At 37.1% G+C, this 21742-nt stretch overlaps 1 protein-coding gene and 1 pseudogene across 2 annotated transcripts; both read left to right on the forward strand.

The window, feature by feature from the left end:
- Positions 1-1074: 1074 nt before the first annotated feature.
- Positions 1075-2071, forward strand: LOC311592847 (olfactory receptor 5P4; the record flags this gene model as incomplete). Its single annotated transcript, XM_084773695.1, has 1 exon — positions 1075-2071. One exon carries the CDS (start codon positions 1075-1077, stop codon positions 2011-2013), a length of 939 nt encoding a protein of 312 aa, XP_084629821.1. The 3' UTR covers positions 2014-2071.
- Positions 2072-16688: 14617 nt separating this feature from the next.
- LOC311592839 (olfactory receptor 5P6-like) lies at positions 16689-17633 on the forward strand (annotated as a pseudogene). Its single transcript has one exon. The product of its transcript is annotated as an olfactory receptor 5P6-like (transcript).
- Positions 17634-21742: the final 4109 nt, after the last annotated feature.

Here is a 21742-nt window from a genome sequence, read left to right on the forward strand (position 1 = left end):
AGACACCTCTGTTCATTTGTTTGCTGCAGAGACATGGCAATACCTAGACTCTTATCATGTTCTACAATCTCATAAGCATAAAAGGAGTGGATAAAAAGTCATGTGACACTTTGCAAAATGTCTAGTATAAAAATTGTGATGATCCTTTCTATCTTGAATATAGATAAGGTATAGCACTTTGTACTGATATTTATTTTAGTATCTCGCTCTCATCTATCTCTCATCTATCTATCTATCTATCTATCTATCTATCTATCTATCATCTATCTATTTATCTATCTATCTATCTATCTATCATCTATCTCTATCTATCTATCTATCTATCTATCTATCTATCTATCATCTATCTATTTATCTATCTATCTATCTATCTATCATCTATCTATCTATCTATCTATCTATCTATCTATCAATCTATGTATCATCTACCTATTATCTATCTATCATCTATCATCTCTCTATCTTTCTATTTCTCTATCTCTCTATCATCTATCTTCTATTATTTATTTTTTAGTGTTTTTGAGACAGGGTTTCTCTGTCTCTGGCTGTCCTGGACTCGCTTTGTAGACCAGGCTGGCTTCAAACTCAAAGAGAGCGCGTATGCCTCTGTCTCGCCACTGCACCAAGCTTGATTTTTTTAAAACTAAGAAATTGGGTTATTTTTTCTAGCATTTCATTAGAAACAAAAGGTGCCCAAATGACCTCTATTGTTATTCGTCAGACAATTACACAAAAGGAGGTTCTATTTGCTGGAGAAGAGAACACTGGGTCAGAGGTGAGTTTGTAATGGGGATGGGAGTACCAAGAGTCAGTCCTAACATAAATCTTTAAATTAGCCACAGTTTGCACTATGCAAGTAGGAACTTCCTAGTTTTAGGATCCTAAAAAATTGAGTTTCCTATTATAATGTCTCTTGGTATTTGTAAAGAAACTTTACAAAGCATTCTATGACTAAGATAAATTTGCCATTTAAAATTTTAAGATTACATTTTAGTACATATACTAAGTGCAGGGTCATTTCTGCCAGTGACTCTCCTCTGGTTCTGGTTCCAGTAGGCACCACTGAGTGAATAAATGGAGACTGAAAATGACACCATGGTGACAGAATTCATTATTTTGGGACTAACAGATAGTCCTATACTACGTGCCATCTTATTTCTGTTTTTTCTACCAGTTTATATAGTGACCGTAGTGGGAAACATCAGTATAATCCTCTTAATTCGAAGCAGCCCACAGCTTCACACCCCCATGTACCTGTTCCTCAGTCACCTAGCCTTTGTGGACATTGGGTACTCCACATCGGTCACACCCCTCATGCTCATCAGTTTCTTAAGAGAGAAAACTACTATCCCTCTCACTGGCTGTGCAGCCCAGCTTGGCTCTGATGTAGCTTTTGGAACAACAGAGTGCTTCCTGCTGGCCGCCATGGCCTATGACCGCTACGTGGCCATCTGCTCACCCTTGCTCTACTCCACGCAGATGTCCCCAGAGGTCTGCATCTTTCTGCTGGGGGCATCCTACTTGGGTGGGTGCATGAATGCTTCGTCGTTCACAGGCTGTTTTGTGAATCTAAACTTCTGTGGCCCAAACAAAATCAACCATTTTTTCTGTGACCTCTTCCCACTCGTGAAGCTCTCTTGTGGCCATGCGTACATTGCTGAGATATCCCCTTCCATCTCCTCGGCGTCGGTCTTGGTGAGCACACTTTCTACCATCGTCGTGTCCTATATTTATATCCTACACTCAATCTTAAGGATGCGCTCTACTGAGGGAAGGAACAAAGCTTTCTCCACCTGCACTTCCCACCTTACCGCAGTCACTTTGTTTTACGGGACGGTTTTGTTTGTGTACGTGATGCCCAAGTCTAGCTATTCAGCGGACCAAGTCAAAGTGGCCTCTGTGATCTATACAGTGGTAATTCCCATGTTGAATCCTCTCATCTATAGTCTGAGGAACAAGGAGGTGAAAGAGGCTATGAAAAAATTAATGGCCAGAACACATTGGTTCCCTTGAAATCAGACAAAACTCCATGGTTAATAAAATCAGTAATCTGAAGAACATCAGGGTGTGATATTTCCATGTTATTTATCCTTAACCCGAACACTTACATATAGGAAAAGCTCCTATAAGTACAGAAAATTGATGTTTATTTCCATTTAAAAGCTAAAAAGTGTCATTTACATGGATAGCTGCTGCATTCAATTGAAATGTGGATTTTTCTTAAAGGTAAGACCACATCACAGGATAAGTTATAACTTTAAATATTACTTATTTGCAAATTTTGTAATGTTGTTTAAATAGACATATTTCAAAGATCTTTTAATCTCTTACTTAAAATAACACCTGGGAATGAAATTTCCAGTAGATATGAAACAAACAGAATGCCCGACAAGTTAGAGATTCAGGTCACTGCCCTCTAAAAGTATTTATTTCCCTTACATGGTGAATGACTCACTTAACTTTTGGAAACAGTGGGCATAGTGTCACTGAAAAAAATTCTGTTTATTTTTCTTTAATTTAATCCAGAATGGAAAAAATCATAACCCATCTGTTTTACCATTACAAGATCCAAATCAGATAACAGAGGAAATTGAATGACTCTTAGCCTATATCTGCCAAATGAGGTCTGCATACGTAGCTGTTAGTGTGGAATTGGGTAGCAGACATTTTTTTGGAGGATGACAACAGGATGAGGAAACTGTCCTTGAACAATATCAAATAGACAGGAAATTATGGCTCAATCAGAGAACACACTTGCCACTCTCTTTTCTAACCTTTATGGTGGTGTCTATGGTCACTGCTTACCCAACTCATGATCAGTCTGCCCATGGAAATTTCTACCCATAGGTCTTCTAACAGTGATTTATGATTAGTACTTTAGTGAATGTATTTTTGTTATTAATATAGTTTTAATGTTGGGCAAACAATGAGAAGATATGGAAAAACCATTTTCAAGCTGACTTCTCATTCACAAAAGACAAAACACTATTTAAAAAACCCACACAGATCTGGATGCTGCTGCTATATGCTAATGAACATTGGAAATGAACATACATGAAAAACATTAACTTAAACTTGAAAAAGCTACAGGAGAGGCATGGAACTGAATCTCCCTCAGAACCCCAAGAAGAAACAAGCCCCAACAATGCCTTGGTCTTGGACTCCAAGCCTCCAGAACTGCAAGACATGCATCTATATTGCCTAAGACATGCACCTTACAGCACTTGGCTATGGTAGACCTAGCAAGGAAATAAAACTGCCTGCTTAGTTTGCTATTAAGTTTCATTATTGGGCAATTTATACCTGGAAGAGAGGGGGATACAGGCTTAGAGAGTATCAGGAACACAAATAATAGATACCTTTTTAAAAAGAAAAAAGACAAAAATAAAAAAGACTATCAGTGGCAATAAAAAGAATTTCACCCAAATAGACTGAGTTAATAAATAAGATTCAACAATAATGACTCTACTCCCATTGAGAGCAATCTAAAACTCTTATACAGGTGTGTGTGTGTGTGTGTGTGTGTGTGTGTGTGTGTGTGTATGATCTTTACTTATTATTTGTCAGATTCCTAGTTAGAAGGCAGGGATTCAAACTGGGAAAGATTTAAAATTCTTGTCTATGTTTCTTTTTTTAAATTTATTTTTTTATTAATTTATTCTTGTTACATCTCAATGGTTATCCTATCCCTTGTATCCTCCCATTCTTCCTTCCCTCCCATTTTCCCCTTATTCCCCTCCCCTATGACTGTTCCTGAGGGGGATTTCCTCCCACTGTATATGCTCATAGGGTATCAAGTCTCTTATAAAGTTTTAAAAATATAAATCTTTTCAAATATAAACCTTTTAAATCTTTTAAAATATAAATTTCAGTAAAGTTTCCCTCTATGAAATGGATTGGCACTTAGAAACCATAAAATTTCTCATATCTTTGTAAGATATAGCAGTGGATTGATGCTTAAAAGTCTAAGAGAAGGAGATCAATTTATAGGATTGACAAAAATCAATGTATATTGTAATTGGGGTAAAGTTATAGGGGTGTATATACTAGGAAAATTCACCAGCCTGGATGCTCAAGTTTGTGTGTGTGATCTTTTCAGTAAACCTTTGCAGAAAATTAGGCAAGAGAGCCATTTTTTCTCATTTTAACTTGAGTCTACAAGCTTTTTGACAATGATGTCACCTATTCACTCACAGAAGCCAAAACTGCTAATTTACTTCTTAAAACTGTTCCCTTCTCCTTCTTAAAGCTCACCTAGCTTACTATATATGCTTTTTGTTTTTTCTGCAATCCATTGTTTTCTTCAATTGCTTTTTATTTAATATTTTGTTTCTTCTCATAATGATGGTTAATTGATGTTGAGTTTTTAATAGGTTTCTTTTTGTCAAAAAATTCCTTTTTGCACTCTCAATTTTGAGTGATATTTTGTTTACGATAGAATTCTGCATTAACAGGTAAAATTATTTTTACACAAAACTTCACTGGAGTCTAGTTTCTATCATTTCTTTGAATGTATCTATCTTTTTTCTTTTTAAGTGGAATACACTTTATCTTCTACCTGTTTTTCTCTGTCTCTCTGTCTCTGTCACTCTCTCTGTCTCTGTCTCTGTCACCACCCTTTCTTATAACACAGAAAATCAAATCCAGGGCCTACTACCTGCTAAGCAAGCATTCTACTATTAAACTATAACTCTGCCCACAGTTCCTTTTTAGTACTCTGTCCATAATTTGCCTAAATGTTCTCATATTTATAACCTTGGGTTTCTTGGACTTCTTAGAATATCTTAGCTCATGTAATTTCACTAATTTGGAAATGTTTTGGTGACTATCTTCAGACATGTCTTCTACCTCATGGGCCTCCTATTTTGAACTTAAATTATTCACATGTTAGATCATTTCACATCTCATAGGAAACTCTTGGGCTATCTTCATTTCCATCCTGTAATATTTATTTTTCTTTCGACAAATCTTTGAGTTACAAACCCTACTTCTGCTGTGATAGAATAGCATGCTTGCTGAGAATTTCACTTATGTTTCTTTTCTCAGATTCAAATGTACCATTTTCTCTATTTTCCTCCATTTTCATCTTTCTCTTCCTCTTTTCTTCCCCCTTATTTCATCCCATCCTCCCATCTCTCTCTCTCTCTCTCTTGTGTGTGTGTGTGTGTGTGTGTGTGTGTGTGTGTGTGTGTCTGTGAATGTGTGTATGCAATTCTTGAATTATTTTCATTTGGCGCTACCTTTGCTGTGCCTTGTCATTTTAAAATTATTGAGGGATGGACAATGAAGATAAACACTAAGAAATGAGATTAACATATCTTCCTATAAAATACGTTTTATTTTGGAGTCCATGAAATCAGTTAATCCCTTTGAGAAGATGAGAACACTGTGCCAAAACAAATCAGTCACATAGGAAATCAGATGGTATCTGTGCACACAGTCTAACACTTAAGTTTGCATTCCAGCCAACTGCTGGTAGCAATGAAATTTTGACTACTGTTTGTAGTTGAAAACCACATTTTCCTAGATTACCCTAAAGTCTTCCCAAGCTTAGTATCTAAAATAAAAGACAATGACACTGTAGGCTCACTTTCTCCCCAATAACTTAAACTTACCTAACTTTGAAAGATGAACTACAAAAAGATAAAATCTGTACTGAGATTTTCAGCTCATTCTTGTCTGGCCAGTTGCTGTGCATCCTGAAAAACTCAAAATTCTTTGTAGAAAATGACTAGGGGAATTTCTAATTCAATTCTCTAGCTTCTTAGATCCCTGAATCTTGTTCTCACAATTTTTAGCTCGAATATAATCTTTAGCATATACAAATAACTCTATTTACACAGCCTGGAATACTGCTATTAAGTTCAAGAACTCATGTTTTTGCTAAGTCTATAATTCTTGAATCCTAGAAAGGTCTCAGTTGCAGAAATGACAAAAACTCCACCAGAATGCTTCTATAGCTGATAAACACTTTCAGAAAAAAACAGCAGAAAACAAAATTGATACACAAAAAATCAGTAGTCATCCCATATGCATATGACAATTGGATTAAGAAACAAATCAGGGAAATGATACTATTTATAATCATCTTAAGTGACATATATCTTAGGGTAACCTTAACCAAGCAAATGAAGGACTTGTATAATAAGTGTTTTAAGACACCTAAAAATTGAAGAAGTCAAAAGATGGAAAGATCGTCCATGCTTGTGGACTGAGATGACTGATATAATAAAAATGGCCACCCTACTAAAAGCAACATAAAAATTCAATGCAATCTCCAGCAAAATTCCAAGACAAGTCTTGACAGATTTTTGAAAAGACAATCCTCAGTTTCTGATGGAAACAAAAAAACTGGGATAGCTTAAAACATTATAAATAATAAAAGAGCTTCTGGAGATAGCACCACCCCCAATTTCAAGTTCTGTCACAGAGCTATAGGAATAAAAATAACATGATATTGATATAAAATGTACACGTTTATTAATGGAATCAAATTGAAGACCCATATATAAATACAACACACCTATGCTCTTCTGTTATTTTACAAAGCACCAAAAATGCACAGTGGGAAAAAGGCTAGCATTTTCAACAAATGGTGCTGATCACACTGGATGACTGCATGGAGAAGAATGTAAGCACACCCATGCTTATCATTTTGCACAAAGATCAATTCTAAATGGATCAAAGACTTCAGTATAAGGGTAGCTACTCTGAATATTAAAAAAGAGAAATTGAGGAGTAGTCCTAAACTTATTGGCACAGGAAGGGACCTTCTGAACAGACTACCAACAGTGCAGGCACAGTCAACAATAAACAAATGAAACTGAAAAGCTTCTGAGTGGCCACGGACAGTGTCAGCTGTACAAAGTGGCAGGCCATAGAAGGGGGAAATCTTTACCAATTATATATCCAATAGAAAGTTAATGTCTGAGCTATATAAAGAAATTTAAAAACTTAAACATCAAGAAAACAAATAACCCAATTAAAAGTGGTTTAGAGAGCTAAAAAGGGAGTTCTCAAAAGATAAAACACAATTATCTGAGGATGAAAACATCTTAAAATGTTTAATATCTTTAATCATCAGGGAAATGCAAATTGAAGCAACTTTGAGATTTCATCTTATATATGCCAGAATGGCCAAGAGCAATAAAAAAAATGACGGCTCATGCTGTCTTGATGTGGGGAAAAGGGAACACTCATCTACTGCGGCTAGTAGTTCAAACTTGTACAGCAACTGTAAAAATCAGTGTGATGTTTTGTCAAGAAGTTGGGAATAGATCTACCTCAAGATCCAGCTGTACTACTCTTGAGCATATATGCAAAGAACTGTTCATTCTGCCACAGAGCAACTTCCTCATCCATAGACATTACTATACTACTCTAATCACAACAGCTAGAATTTGGAAACAGCCTAGATATCTAACAAGTGAATGCATCAGGAAAACACGGTACATTTAAATAATGGAATATCACCCATCTGTTTAAAAAATAAGATAATGGGATTTGCAGGTAAGTAGATGGAACTATAAATAACACCTCGAGTAAGCTAACCCACACCCCAGAAGACGTATATGATATGTATTCTCTTATTTATGGATGTTAGATTTTAAGCCTTCAATAGGCATACAGCTAGTGTATAATCACAGAGGTTAGTTATATAGTAAGGAACTAGTGTGGATGAAAGAATTTCCAAAGGAAAGAGAATTAGAATATATAGTTAGAGATAGGGAGGGTGTGTACTGGAACAAGTGGATTATGTGGAAGTGGAGGGAACACTAGGTTAGGGAAAGAGATGCAGAAAAGGCAACTAACCCTAAGGTCCATTTGAAGTGTCATATGCAAAACCATTGCTTCTTTAAATATATACTTACATGAAAGAAACTTAAATGGGTTCACCAGATAACGGAGGAGACAAAGCTCCAGCTAGGCATCTCTTGCACAAAGTGAAGTTTCCAGTGCCAAAAGCTGGTTACAGCTAATTGAGTTTCTGGCCAAAGAAGCCTAATGAACCCCCCTCAACAACTCAGGCTGTTGCCAATACTACTGATTGCTCCACACAAACTGATGTTAAGCCACTGTTCCTGAAGACAACATTTACATATCTCACTGAACAGGAAGAAGTTGGGTTGATGCCTAACTAGAGGCAACTCAGCTGACTAGTGTTGATGGTACTAGAAGATACTCCGCACACCAGAGGAGAGAGTTGAACATCAACACAGCTACAAACCCATCAATTTAGGGTGGTGATCTGCCTGTATGACACACTGGTGCAATAGTGGCACAAACATCATGCAGGAACTAAGCACTATCTTATTGGGTTTATGGCCCACTCCATGAGATATAACCCATGTCTGACACTGGATGTCAAGGTTCTGAGACTAGATAAGGCCATGAACCTAACAGAAAAACAAATAATATTGTACTGCTAAAGGAATGCAGCAACAAAGTAACTCCTAACAACATCCTACTATCCATAGTAAACATCTGTTCATAGACCAGCGTCTCACTCAACCATCATTAGAGAACTTTCCTCCTTAAGTAGATGGAACAACGTGCAGAGAGGCAGAGACCTTGAAACACTCAGTCTTACATGAAATGTCTTCTTCAAATCCCTCCCCTTAGGGCTCTAGAAACTATGGAGAAGAGGAGGCTGAAATATTGTAAGAACCAGAGGAGATGGATAATACCAAGGAAACAGTGTCTTCCAGACACAACAGGACTGATGTACATATATATTTGCAGAGATTGTGGCAGCATGCTCAGACTCCATACAGCATTAAAGCATATAGAGTCCCAATGCTATGGTAGGAAAATAGACATGAACTCCCATCCCAACTAAGATACTGTCTCCAATTAACAACTCACAAAGGAAAAATTAGTGTCTTCATAAGAATCTCACTGGATACCAGCAGTCCATAGCCGCCAAGACAACACAAATTCAAAGGTATTTGGGGGAAATTTTTTGCCTGATTCTGAATTTTTGTTTGTTTTTTTTTGAGACAGGGTTTCTCTGTGTAGTCTTGGTTGTCCTGGACTTGCTTTGTAGACCAGGCTGTCCTTGAACTCACAGTGATCTGCCTGCCTCTGCCTCCAGAGTGCTGGGATTAAAGGCGTGCATCACCACAGCCTGTTTTTTTTTTCATTTTAAAAACTGGATTTTGCTTTCTAATTTTGTCTGTTTGTTCTTTTTTGTTTTACCCTTGTTTGTCTTTTTACTTGCCTGTTTTTCTTAAAAAAGAAATAAAGAAGACATGAAGTTGGCAGAGTTGGGTGGTGGGAAGGAACTGCGAGAAGATGGGGGAGGAGAAACCAGAAAATAACTTTATATGTATAAAATACAAATATGTATAAAATACAAATAACTTTATATGTATAAAAATAACTTTATTTTCAAGAAAATTTAATCAAAATAAAAGACATAAGAAAAAGTAGCAGTGAATTGGTAAACTTGCATTTATGCTTTAGCTTACTCTAAGAGGAACTATAGAATAAACTTAAAGCCATTCTGATTAAATATAGTTTCAGAAGAAAGTGGGTCAGAGGAGAGGACATCCTATTGAGACTTTAGGCAAGAGTAGCATGGAAGAATGGGGAAATAATAGGACCCACAGGGTCCTGGAAACCTACAAGAAGAACTTTATGACAGGCAGATCTGGATCCTGGGGTCCTCATCAAACTAAGGCACCAGCCAAGGAGAAATAGGCAGTAAACTTCGAACCCCTACCAAGACCTAGCCGACGAACACAATATTCTCCACTGTTGAGTGGAGAGTGGGATCTGATTCTCACGTGAACTCTGGTGCCCCTTTTCTGACCATGTCCCCTGGATGGGGAGGCCTGGTGGCACTCAGAAGAGGGATAGCAAGTTACCAAGAAGAGACTCGATAATCTTAGACCATACATAGGGGGAAGAAGTCTCCCTCAATCACAGACATAGGGGAGGGGAGAAGGGGGGAAGTGGGAGGGAGGGAGGAATGGGAGGAAACAGGGAAAGGGCTAACAATCAAGATGTAATATGAATAAATTAATAAAAAAATAATAATTAAAAAAAAAAAAGAAAAAGAAAAGAAAAAAATAAATATAGTTTCAGCTAAAGCAATTAAGACAACTGAAGGAAATAAAAAAGACGCAATTTGGAAAGGAAGAAGTCAAAGTATCTTTATTTGAATATGATAGTATACACAAGTTACTCAATAAACCCCACTGATAACCTCCTACAGTTCCACAGAAAATTGGCAATCAGTCTACCTCAAGATCCAGCTATAGAACACTTGGGCACATACCCAAAGGATGTTTCATCCTAACCCTTTCTCAAACATATTCCATGCTGCTCTATTCATAGCATCCAGGAATTGGACACAATCTAGATGTCCTTCAATGGATAAATGGATAAAAATTATGTGGTAATTTATACAAAGGAATATCTTTCATCTGTTAAAAATGACATCATGAAATTTATAGGCAAATGAATGGAACTCAGGTATCTCAGACACAGAAAGATGATGAATATGGTGCGTATTATCTTACATCTGACTATTAGCTGTGAAGTTATAATCCATAGAACAAGAGAGCATAGTTACAGAGTAAAGAACTAGAGGGACTGAATATATCCCGATAAGAAAGAGAGATAGAAAAGGTGGTTATGGATGGATCGAGCAGGAATGAGAGAATAAAGTGGGGCAGGATAGGGAGAAAGGGCTGTGGGAGAAACATAGTGAGTGACAGCTAAATTTAACAAGCATTTGAAAGGTAATACGGAAACTTAAACAGCAGAAACTTATATATATATATATATATATATATATATATATATATATATATATATATATATATATATATGGAATACATACCAAGATTTTATATAAATATATGTATATATTTATATGTGTATGATCTAAATGAAATCAGCAAGTAATGGAAGAGAGACAGAGTCCCAGCTGGATCTCTGTCACCAAAAGAAGCTTTGATTACTGGAATTGGGTTACTTCTAATTATGTTGCTGGATAAAGGAGCCTAATGGAGATCCTCAAATAGGCTCAGACTATGGGTTATTCTCCACAACTGACAGCAAAGCCACATTGTTGAAGACAACACGTTCACAGCACATTGGATAGGGAGATGTTCAGCCAGTGCCTACATAGAACTTTCGCTCCTATGTTCCAGCATCTTTCATAGAGCAAGATACTCTGGGTGCTCTTAAAATGTAAACACCAACCCAGCCACAAAACCTTTATCTACAGTGTTATAGTACCTGAAGATATGCTAGACCAATGTTCACACAAAGCTTACAGGAGTAACTATCCAACAACTGATTTTACTTAAGGCCCACTCCTTGATGAGAAACCCGTAACTGGCATCACTCAGGGTGACCAAGAATCTCAGACAATATAGCTCAGGGACCTCGGGTGAAACCAAATAATACTGGTCCTGAAAAAGAAAGAAAACGTAATGAGATTCTGCTATACTCATAAATCAGTGCCTTGTTCAGGCATCATAAAAGAAGCTTCCTCCTGAAGCAGATGGAAGCAAATATAGACACCCTCAGCCAAACATTATGCAGAAGTAAAAGAACTTGGAATACTTACCCCCAAATATGATATCTCCATCAAAACCCTCTCTTCAGAACTCTGCAGAAGAGGAGGCAGAAAGATCATAAGAGACAGGGTGATGGAGGACACCAGGAAAATAAGGTCCTTTTAATGAACATGAGCAAATCTCATCAAAGAGACTGAAGCAGCACACATAGGGCCTGCAGTGTCATTACAGGGTCCTCTGTTTATCTTATGGATTCCAGTTCAGTGATTTTTATGAGATTCCTCAGTGTGATTCTTGTCCCTTCTCTTGGGTTCTTTCCCAGAGTTCCTCATCTCGAACTCCAAAGAGATAGTTTCTGTGTTATCTCATTATCTTTTCTTTTGTTATTTTTAAAAAAATGAGTGAAAGAATGGGTAAAAATTAGCTACTGGGTTTTCTCCAATAGAATGACACAGCACAAAAATCACCTCAGGACTGGCTTCTTATTCAGGAGAAGCTGAGCAACATATAATGGATTCCATTATATTTTTCTTAGTTTGTTTTGTTTGGTTATGGCTTGGTGTTTTGTTTGTTTTCTGTCTGGGTATAGTTTTATGTTGTTTTCTTTGGGGGGCTATTTTTTGGTATGTGTGTTTTGCTTGTTTTTAGGGAGTGTGAGAGGTTCTAGAAGGACATGAGTAGGGGAAGAATATTTCTATCATGTATCTGTCTATCTATCTATCTAAAAATTGTTTCAAATAATAACACTAAAGTAAAACTCTGGCATAGATTTAGAATACAATATAATCAATAAATTTACAAAAATGCAACGTTGAAAATATAATGAATTATAGATTCTCTCTCAAAACCTTTCACCTGAGATAATTTTTTTCACATGGTTTGAGGAACTATCTGATGGAAGTATGTTAGTTCTTACATAAAAGGAAAGTACCAGTGGAAATTTATAGACTCCTAGGAAAGTACTAGTGCGTGTGAAATGAACAGTTCAGGACTCACTGGGAGTGATGTAATGATCCCTGATTATTTGAATTCTCACTGGAATCCAGAGCCTCAGCAGGGACTTATCCTCAGTGACAAACTATGATAGTAGAGACAGCTTTGCAGCTATAAAATCATAATGGCTTTGAGCATCTTACTTTGTAATGAATTCTTGATTGAAGAGGTAAGCTTTGAGATTAGTGGGTAAATCTAGTTTACTGATTTGACTTTTATCTTTGGAGAATACTTTATTTTTAAAACAATGCATCTAAATGTATAAGCTCTTCTGGACACAAGTCAGGTAAACTAAGGCAATAAACTAGACCAAAAATTGACTGAATCAACTTCTATTTTCATATTCCAACTCCTGTGGATAACCAGATGACCTCCATTGTTAAAGATTTCTTATTTATCTATTTATGAATCCAGAACCCAGCATGATCTCTAATTGTATAGGAACTTACTACTCAGGGAAATGAGGTCACTATCTTGGAAATGCTCTGATGGAGTATTGGTAGTGTCTTGTAGAAATACTTGCTTTGCTTATTGACTGAATTTTCTAGTATCAGAAGCTCCAAATGTTTTAGACAAATAGAAAGTATAATGTCAAAAAATATTGAGGTAAGAGTGCATGCAGCCCTGAGCTGGATGAGACCATGTAAAAAGTCCTAATTTTTTTTTTTTTGCATTGAGTATTCACTCACCATTGCACTGTGTAGAATAACATGTGATTTCATTCCAACAAACTTCAGTCAGAAAACTCTGAATTTTTTCTTTTTTCTTTTTCTTTTTATCCAAGGTTATTTTATTTTTTTATTTTTTTTAATTTTTATTTTTTAAAATTAATTTATTCATATTACATCTCAGTTGTTAGCCCATCCCATGTATCCTCCCATTCCTCCCTTCCTCCCACTTTCCCCCTACTCTCCTCCCCTTCCCTATGTCTGTGTCTGAGGGGGACCTCCTCCCCCTGTATATGCTCATAGGGTATCAAGTCTCTCCTTGGTGACCTATTATCTTTCCTCTGAGTGCCACCAGGCATCTCCATCAAAGGGACATGTTCAAATATGGGGCACTAGAGTTTGTGTGAAAGTCAGATCTCCTTCTCCACTCAACAGTGGAGAATGTCCTGTCCATTGGCCAGCCTGGGTAGGGGTTCGAGGTCTACTGGCTATTTTTTCCTTGGCTGTTGCCATAGTTTGCGGAGGACCCGAGGGCCCAGATTCGCCTGTAGTTTTCCAGGACCCGCTGGATCCTTCTATTTCCTCTTTCTCCCAGGCTTCTCACACCTAAAGTCTCAATAGGATGTCCTCCCCTCTTACCCACTATCCTGGTAGGTACAGTTTTTCATGGGGACGTACACCTTGGACTAGTGTCTCGATATAAGTGAGTATATACCATTTAGCTCTTTTTGCTTCTGTGTGAACTCACTCATTGTGACAATTTCTAAATCAATCCATTTGTCCACAAATTTTGGAAATTCCTTGTTTTTAATAGCTGAGTAGTATTCCATAGTGTAAATGTACCACCGTTTCTTTATCCATTCTTCTACTGAGGGACACGTAGGTTGTTTCCAAGTTCTGGCTATTATGAATAAGGCAGCTATGAACATGGTTGAGCATATGTCCCTGTTGTGTGGTAGTGCATCCTCTGGGTATATTCCAAGGAGTGGGATAGCTGGGTCTTGAGGAAGACCTATTCCCATTTTTCTGAGAAAGCACCAGATAGCTTTCCAAAGTGGTTGTACTAGTTTGCATTCCCACCAGCAATGAAGGAGTGTTCCTCTTTCTCCACACCCTCGCCAGCATGAGGTGTCAGTTGAGTTATTGATCTTACCCATTCTGATGGGTGTAAGATGGAATCTCAGTGTTGTTTTGATTTGCATTTCTCTGATGACTAAGGAGGTCGAGCATTTCTTTAAGTGTTTCTCAGCCATTTGATATTCCTCTGTTGAGAATTCTTTGTTTAGTTCCAAGCCCCATTTCTCAGTTGGGTTATTTGGTTTGGTGGTGTTTAATTTCTTGAATTCTTTATATATTTTGGATATTAGACCTTTGTCAGATGAAGAGTTGGTGAAGATCTTTTCCCATTCTGTAGGTTGTCGCTTTGTTCTCTTGACAGTGTCTCCTGCCTTACAGAAGCTTCTCAGCTTCATGAGGTCCCATTTATTAATTGTTGACGTTAAGGTCTAGGCTGTTGGTGTTCTGTTCAGGAAGTTGTCTCCTGTGCCTATGAGTTCCAGACTCTTCCCCACTTTTTTCTCTAACTGGGTTAATGTCTGTGGTTTTAGGTTGAGGTCTTTAATCCACTTGGACTTGAGTTTTGTGCATGGTGACAAATAGGGGTCTAATTGCATTTTTCTACATGTAGACATCCAGTTAGACCAGCACCATTTGTTGAAGATGCTGTTGTTTTTCCATTGAATGGATTTGGCTTCTTTGTCGAAAATCAAGTGAGCAAATGTGTGTGGATTCATATCTGGGTCTTCAGTTCGATTCCATTGATCCACTAGCCTATTGTTGTGCCAGTACCATGCTGTTTTAATTACTATTGCTCTATAGTACAAATTGAGATCAGGTATGGAGATTCCTCCAGAGGATCCTTTATTGTATAGGATTGTTTTTGCTATTCTGGGCTTTTTGTTTCTCCATATGAAGTTGAGAATTGTTCTTTCAATATCTTCAAAACATTTTGTAGGCATTTGACAAAATCCAACACCCATTTATGTTTAAAGTTCTGGAGAGATCAGGAATACAAGGCACTTTTCTAAACATAATAAAGGATATATACAGCAAACCAATAGCCAACATTAAATTAAATGGAGAGATACTAAAGGAAATCCCTCTAAAATCGGGGACCAGACAAGGCTGCCCACTTTCCCCATATCTCTTCAATATAGTTCTTGAAGTTATAGCCAGAGCAATAAGACATCAAAAGGAGATCAAGGGGATCCAAATGGGAAAGGAGGAAGTAAAATTATCCCTATTTGCAGATGATATGATAGTGTATATAAGTGACCCCCAAAATTCCACCAGAGAACTACTACAGCTGATAAGCACCTTCAGCAAACTGGCAGGATACAAAATAAACTCAAAAAAGTCAGTAGCTTTCCTATATACAAATGACAAACAGGCAGAGGAAGAAATTAGGAAAATTACTCCCTTCATGATAGCCACAAGCAATATAAAATATCTAGGAATAACCCTACCAAGTAAGTGAAGGATTTATATGAAAAAAACTTTAAACCTCTGAAGCAAGAGATTGAAAATGACATCAGAAGATGGCGAGATCTACCTTGTTCGTGGATTGGAAGAATCAGCATAGTAAAAATGGCCATCTTACCAAAAGCAGTTTACAGATTCAATGCAATCCCTATCAGAATATCTAAATTTTTCTATGTTTCAAGTTTTAATAAGAAAATTTATCTTGATGTGGCCTTGCTTCACTAACATACAATACGATCTGTGAGCTATTCTTTCGTGTATTCAACCACATAGACGTAAGTCCAAATTTTTGTGTGCTCTGATCTTCACTGTGACTCTTTCATAAATGGTATAGACTTAAAGGTTAGATGAGTTCAGCTTTCCTGAATCTCATATTCCCATTCTTGGCTTCTTATGAAGTCATAAGATATTTACTGATAATCAAACTATACATTCTCAATGAAATAAAAACAATAAAAGTGATCAATACTCTCGCTTAGAAATGAAAGGAGTATACTTAAAATTATTTGTCTCAGCCAGCTTCTTAGTGACCACTCAGTAAAGGTTAGCCATTATTTAAGTTTTCTTCACACTATTTTGTGGTTTTATAGTTTAACTCTTGTGATATTTAAATTTTCTGACACTTACATAAGTTCATTTTAAAACTTTAGATATAAAACCACATAGGTATATTTTACAATATACGAATTTAAAAATAAAAGATATATTAATTGATATAAATTTTCTAGCATTCATGTTTAAAATTGGAAGTCACAAGAATTGAGCATAAATATATGTACACCAAGAGTCCTGAGTAAAATGTTGTCAAATTCTCTTTGAATGATTTATTTATTTTCTCATGTTTCAATGATAACCTCATGTCTGAGGTAGTGAAAATGATGGCATTTATTTATAATTTTTTTCTTATAATGTCCTCATCACAGCCTTGATCTGGCAGCAGCTACACTGTCCCATGGCTTTTCTGGAGGATGGGAACCACACTGCAGTGACAGAGTTCACTTTATTGGGCTTAACAGATGACGCTGTCCTTAGAGTCGTCCTCTTCACCATCATCCTTTGCATCTACCTGGTGACTGTGTCTGGGAACCTCAGCACCATCCTTCTCATCAGAGTCTCTTCCCAGCTCTTATCAACCCATGTACTTTTTTCTCAGCCACTTGGCTTTTGCAGACATAGGCTATTCATCTTCTGTCACACCCAATATGCTTATCAACTTCTTGGTGGAGAAAAACACCATCTCCTACCATGGATGTGGCATCCAGCTTGGTTCAGCTGCTTTCTTTGGGGGACTTGAATGCTTCCTTCTGGCTGCAATGGCTTATGATCGCTTTGTGGCAATTTGCAACCCACTGCTTTATTCCACCAAAATGTCCACACAAGTCTATGTCCAGTTGCTCCTAGTGGCTTACATAGGTGGTTTTCTTGATGGCTGTTCTTTTACTGTTTGTTTCTATTCACTAGTCTTCTGTGGAGCCAGTGAAATCAATCACTTTTTCTATGATTTGACTCCATTATTAAAATTATCATGTTCTGATATCAGTATCATTGTAGTGGTTCTCTCATTTACAGTTGGATTTGTTCTTGTGGTGACAGTGTTTGTAATAAGCATCTCTTACACCTACATCCTCATCACCATCCTGAAGATGCACTCCACTGAGGGTCGACAGAAAGCCTTCTCCACCTGCACCCCCACCTCACTGCGGTCACTTTATTTTATGGGACTATCATGTTCATATATGTGATGCCCAAGTCCAGCTACTTCACGGACCAGAACAAGGTGATGTCTGTGTTCTACATGGTGGTGGTCCCCATGTTGAACCCTCTCATCTACAGCCTCAGGAATAATGAGATTAAGGGTGCTCTGAAGAGACAGCTTGGGAGGAAAATATTTCCTTAGAGATATCTGATATGTTGTAGCTACTGATATAGCAATTATGTCTCATAGGTTTAGTAATAAAATAAAGTTGACTGTGATAACAATCTGTTAATATGTTATTATGAAACCAGAAGAATTATACATTAAAATTCAAATTTCAGATTACAGAAGAAATAGCATTGCCATAGTAAATTACAATAAATAAAAATAAAACTTTACTAACAGTATAAATTTAATCCTATAAAATACAATCTACTGAAATAATTTGACATTATTTGCATATTATTTTAAATACTTTGTAGTGAACTTTGTTTCATATTACATATTAACAATCCATAAAGTCCATGTATTTTTAAAATGTCTGTTCCCTAGTGCTGTTAGGAGGGGTTAGAATCAGAGAACTTGAGCCTAGTAGGCTATTTTTACTTTATTAGAGACATGGCGTGAAGGAGAGTGTCACTCATAATGTTCTTTGTCCCTTTTCTGCAATGACCATAAAGGAGGTGTTTTGCTCCAGCATGTGTTTCATCTTCAATGAATTCACTTCACAACAGAATATGGCCTCATAAACTTCTTCCTTAGAGTAAATTTCCATTGTCAGTTCTGATTAATTCACTCAGCTATTTCTTTTAGCAACAAAAACCTTAATAATATCTCTCACAGTGTTTCTGGGTATGTCTGCTTCAACACCATTTTATCCTGAGATAAACCTTATGACTACAGTTATTTCTGCACACAGTAAGAGAAATGATAGAGAGATACTAGTGGGTAAAATTGGTGAAAATATTCTTTTCATATAAATTCTGTATGAGATATGGATTTTGTGTACCTATAAAAATCTGATGTGTGCAATAAGCCTATGGTACTGGCCTGATATGACATCCATACAAAAGAGCAGGAAATCCATCTCTCATTAATCTGAATTATTGTCAAGAGCAAATGGTCAGTTCCTATGTTAGAATACCATGGAAAGCAAGCAAACACACAACAGGAATGATTTTCCAGAAGAGAGCCAAGTTCTTAAGTTCAATAGTGAGACTGTGAAGATGACAGTTTTAGGAAGACTTCGTGGTCAAGCTCCTCATCCTCATGTGCACAAGGGAGCAGACCTGGCTACCTTTCTTTTAGAATCATTTAAAATCCAACTGGCTTTAGGAAAGATGTAATCAACCTTTAGTTGTAGATGATGATCACATTTTCTTCCCTTTTCTATTCACTGTAGTGTTTCAGAAATAAATTCCATCTTATTGCTGATAGAACAAAATACATTGATATTTTTATTTATTCACTCATTTTCATACATTCCAGATTGTATCCAGTGATCTCACATTTTAAATGTTAGTTTTGTATAAGGGGTTATAAATAAAAACTGGCAAGGATTGGATTTATACTTTAATATCACATCTTTACCAATAAATAAAATGAGACATCTATAGACACTTGATTTTTGACAAAGAAGCCAAAACCATATAATGGAAAAAAAGGCAGCAGCATCAACAAATGGTGCTGCTCTAACTGGATGTCTACACGTAGAAAAAAGCAAATAGACCCTTATGGATCCAAATGGGAAAGGAAGAAGTCAAATTATCCTTATTTGCAGGTGATATGATAGTGTATATAAGTGACCCCCAAAATTCCACCAGAGAACTCCTACAGCTGATAAACACCTTCAGCAAATTGGCAGGATACAAAATAAACTCAAAAAAAGTCAGTAGCTTTCCTATATACAAATGACAAACAAGCAGAGGAAGAAATTAGGAAATCTACACCCTTCACGATAGCCACAAGCAATATAAAATATCTAGGAATAACCCTAACCAAGCAAGTGAAGGACTTATTTGAAAAAAAACTTTAAGTCTCTGAAGAAAGAGATTGAAAATGACATCAGAAGATGGCGGGATCTACCTTATTTGTGGATCAGGAGAATCAACATAGTAAAAATGGCCATCTTACCAAAAGCAATTTACAGATTCAATGCAATCCCTATCAGAATACTTACAAAATATTTTGAAGATATTGAAAGAACAATTCTCAACTTCATATGGAGAAACAAAAAGCCCAGAATAGCAAAAACAATCCAATACAATAAAAGATCCACTGGAGGAATCTCCATACTTGATCTCAAGTTGTACTATAGAGGAACAGTAATTAAAACAGCATGGTACTGGCACAGCAATAGGCTAGTGGATTAATGGAATCGAACTGAAGACCCAGATATGAATCCACACACATTTGGTCACTTGATTTTTGACAAAGAAGCCATATCCATTCCATGGAAAAACAATAGCATCTTCAACAAATGGTGCTAGTCTAACTGGATGTCTACATGTAGAAAATGCAATTAGATCCTTATTTATCACCATGCAAAACTCAAATCAACCTAAAACCAGAGACATTATCCCAGTTAGATGAAAAAGTGGGGAAGAGTCTGGAACACATAGGCACAGGAGACTACTTCCTGAACAGAGCACCAACAGCCCAGGCCTTAACGTCAACCATTAATAAATGGGACCTCATGAGGCTGAGAAGCTTCTGTAAGGCAGGTGACACTGTCAAGAGAACAAAGCGACAACCTACAGAATGGGAAAAGATCTTCACCAATCCTTCATCTGACAAAGGTCTAATATCCAAAATTTATAAAGAACTCAAGAAATTAAACACCACCAAACCAAATAACCCAACAGAGAATTCTCAACAGAGGAATATCAAATGGCTGAGAAACACTTAAAGAAATGCTCGACCTCCTTAGTCATCAGAGAAATGCAAATCAAAACAACACTGAGATTCCATCTTACACCCATCAGAGTGGCTAAGATCAATAACTCAACTGACACCACATGCTGGCGAGGATGTGGAGAAAGAGGAACACTCCTTCATTGCTGGTGGGAATGCAAACTAGTACAGCCAGTTTGGAAATATATCTGGTGCTATCTCAGAATAATGGGAATAAGGCTTCCTCAAGACCCAGCTATCCCACTCCTTGGAATATACCCAGAAGATGCACTACCACACAACTGGGACATATGCTCAATCATGTTCATAGCTGCCTTATTCATAATAGCCAGAACATGGAAACAACTTACGTGTCCCTCAGTAGAAGAATGAATAAAGAATCTATGGTACATCTACACTATGGAATACTACTCAGCCAATAAAAATAAGGAATTTCTGAATTTTGTGGACAAATGGATTGAACTAGAAATTATCATAATGAGTGAGTTCACACAGAAGCAAAAAGAGCTAAATGGTATATACTCACTTATATTGAGACACTAGTCCAAGGTGTGGGTCCTCATGAAAAACTGTACCTACCAGGAAAGTGGGTCAGAGGGGAGGACATCCTATTGAGACTTTAGGTGTGAGAAGCCTGGGAGAATGAAGAAATAGAAGGATCCAGTGGGTCCTGGAAAACTACAGGCAGGTCTGGGCCCTGGGATCTTCCGCAAACTATGGCAACAGCCAAGGAAAATGTAGGCAGTAAACTTTGAACCACTACCCAGACTAGCCAATGGACAGGACATTCTCCACCGTTAAGTGGAGAAGGAGATCTGACTTTCACACAAACTCTGGTGCCCCATATTTGACCATGTCGCTTGGATGGAGATGCCTGGTGGCACTCAGAGGAAAGATAATAGGTCACCAAGGAGAGACTTGATACCCTATGAGCATATACAGGGGGAGGAGGACCCCCTCAGACACAGACATAGGGGAGGGAAGGAGTGGGGAAGCAGGAGGAAGGGAGGAATGGGAGGATACAAGGGATGGGCTAACAACTAAGATGTAATATGAATAAATTAATAATAAAAAAGTTTAAAAAAACAAATAGACCCTTATTTATCACTCTGCACACAACTAAAGTACAAGTGGATTAAAGATCTCAACATAAAACCAGACACACTAAATCTGTTAGAAGAAAAAGTGGGGATGAGCCTTGTACTCATTGGCACAGGAGACAACTTCCTAATGGGATCTCATGAAACTAAAAAGCTTCCGTAAGGCGAAGGACACTATAAACAGAACAAAACAGCCTACAGACTAGGTAAAGCTCTTCACCAACACTGAATCTGATTGAGAGCTAATATCCAAATTAGATAAAAAGCACAAGAAATTAAACACCAAAACCCCAAATA

The sequence above is a fragment of the Acomys minous genome (assembly GCF_964271855.1).
Source record: "Acomys minous genome assembly, chromosome: 2".
In the NCBI taxonomy this organism is placed as follows: Eukaryota; Metazoa; Chordata; class Mammalia; order Rodentia; family Muridae; genus Acomys; species Acomys minous.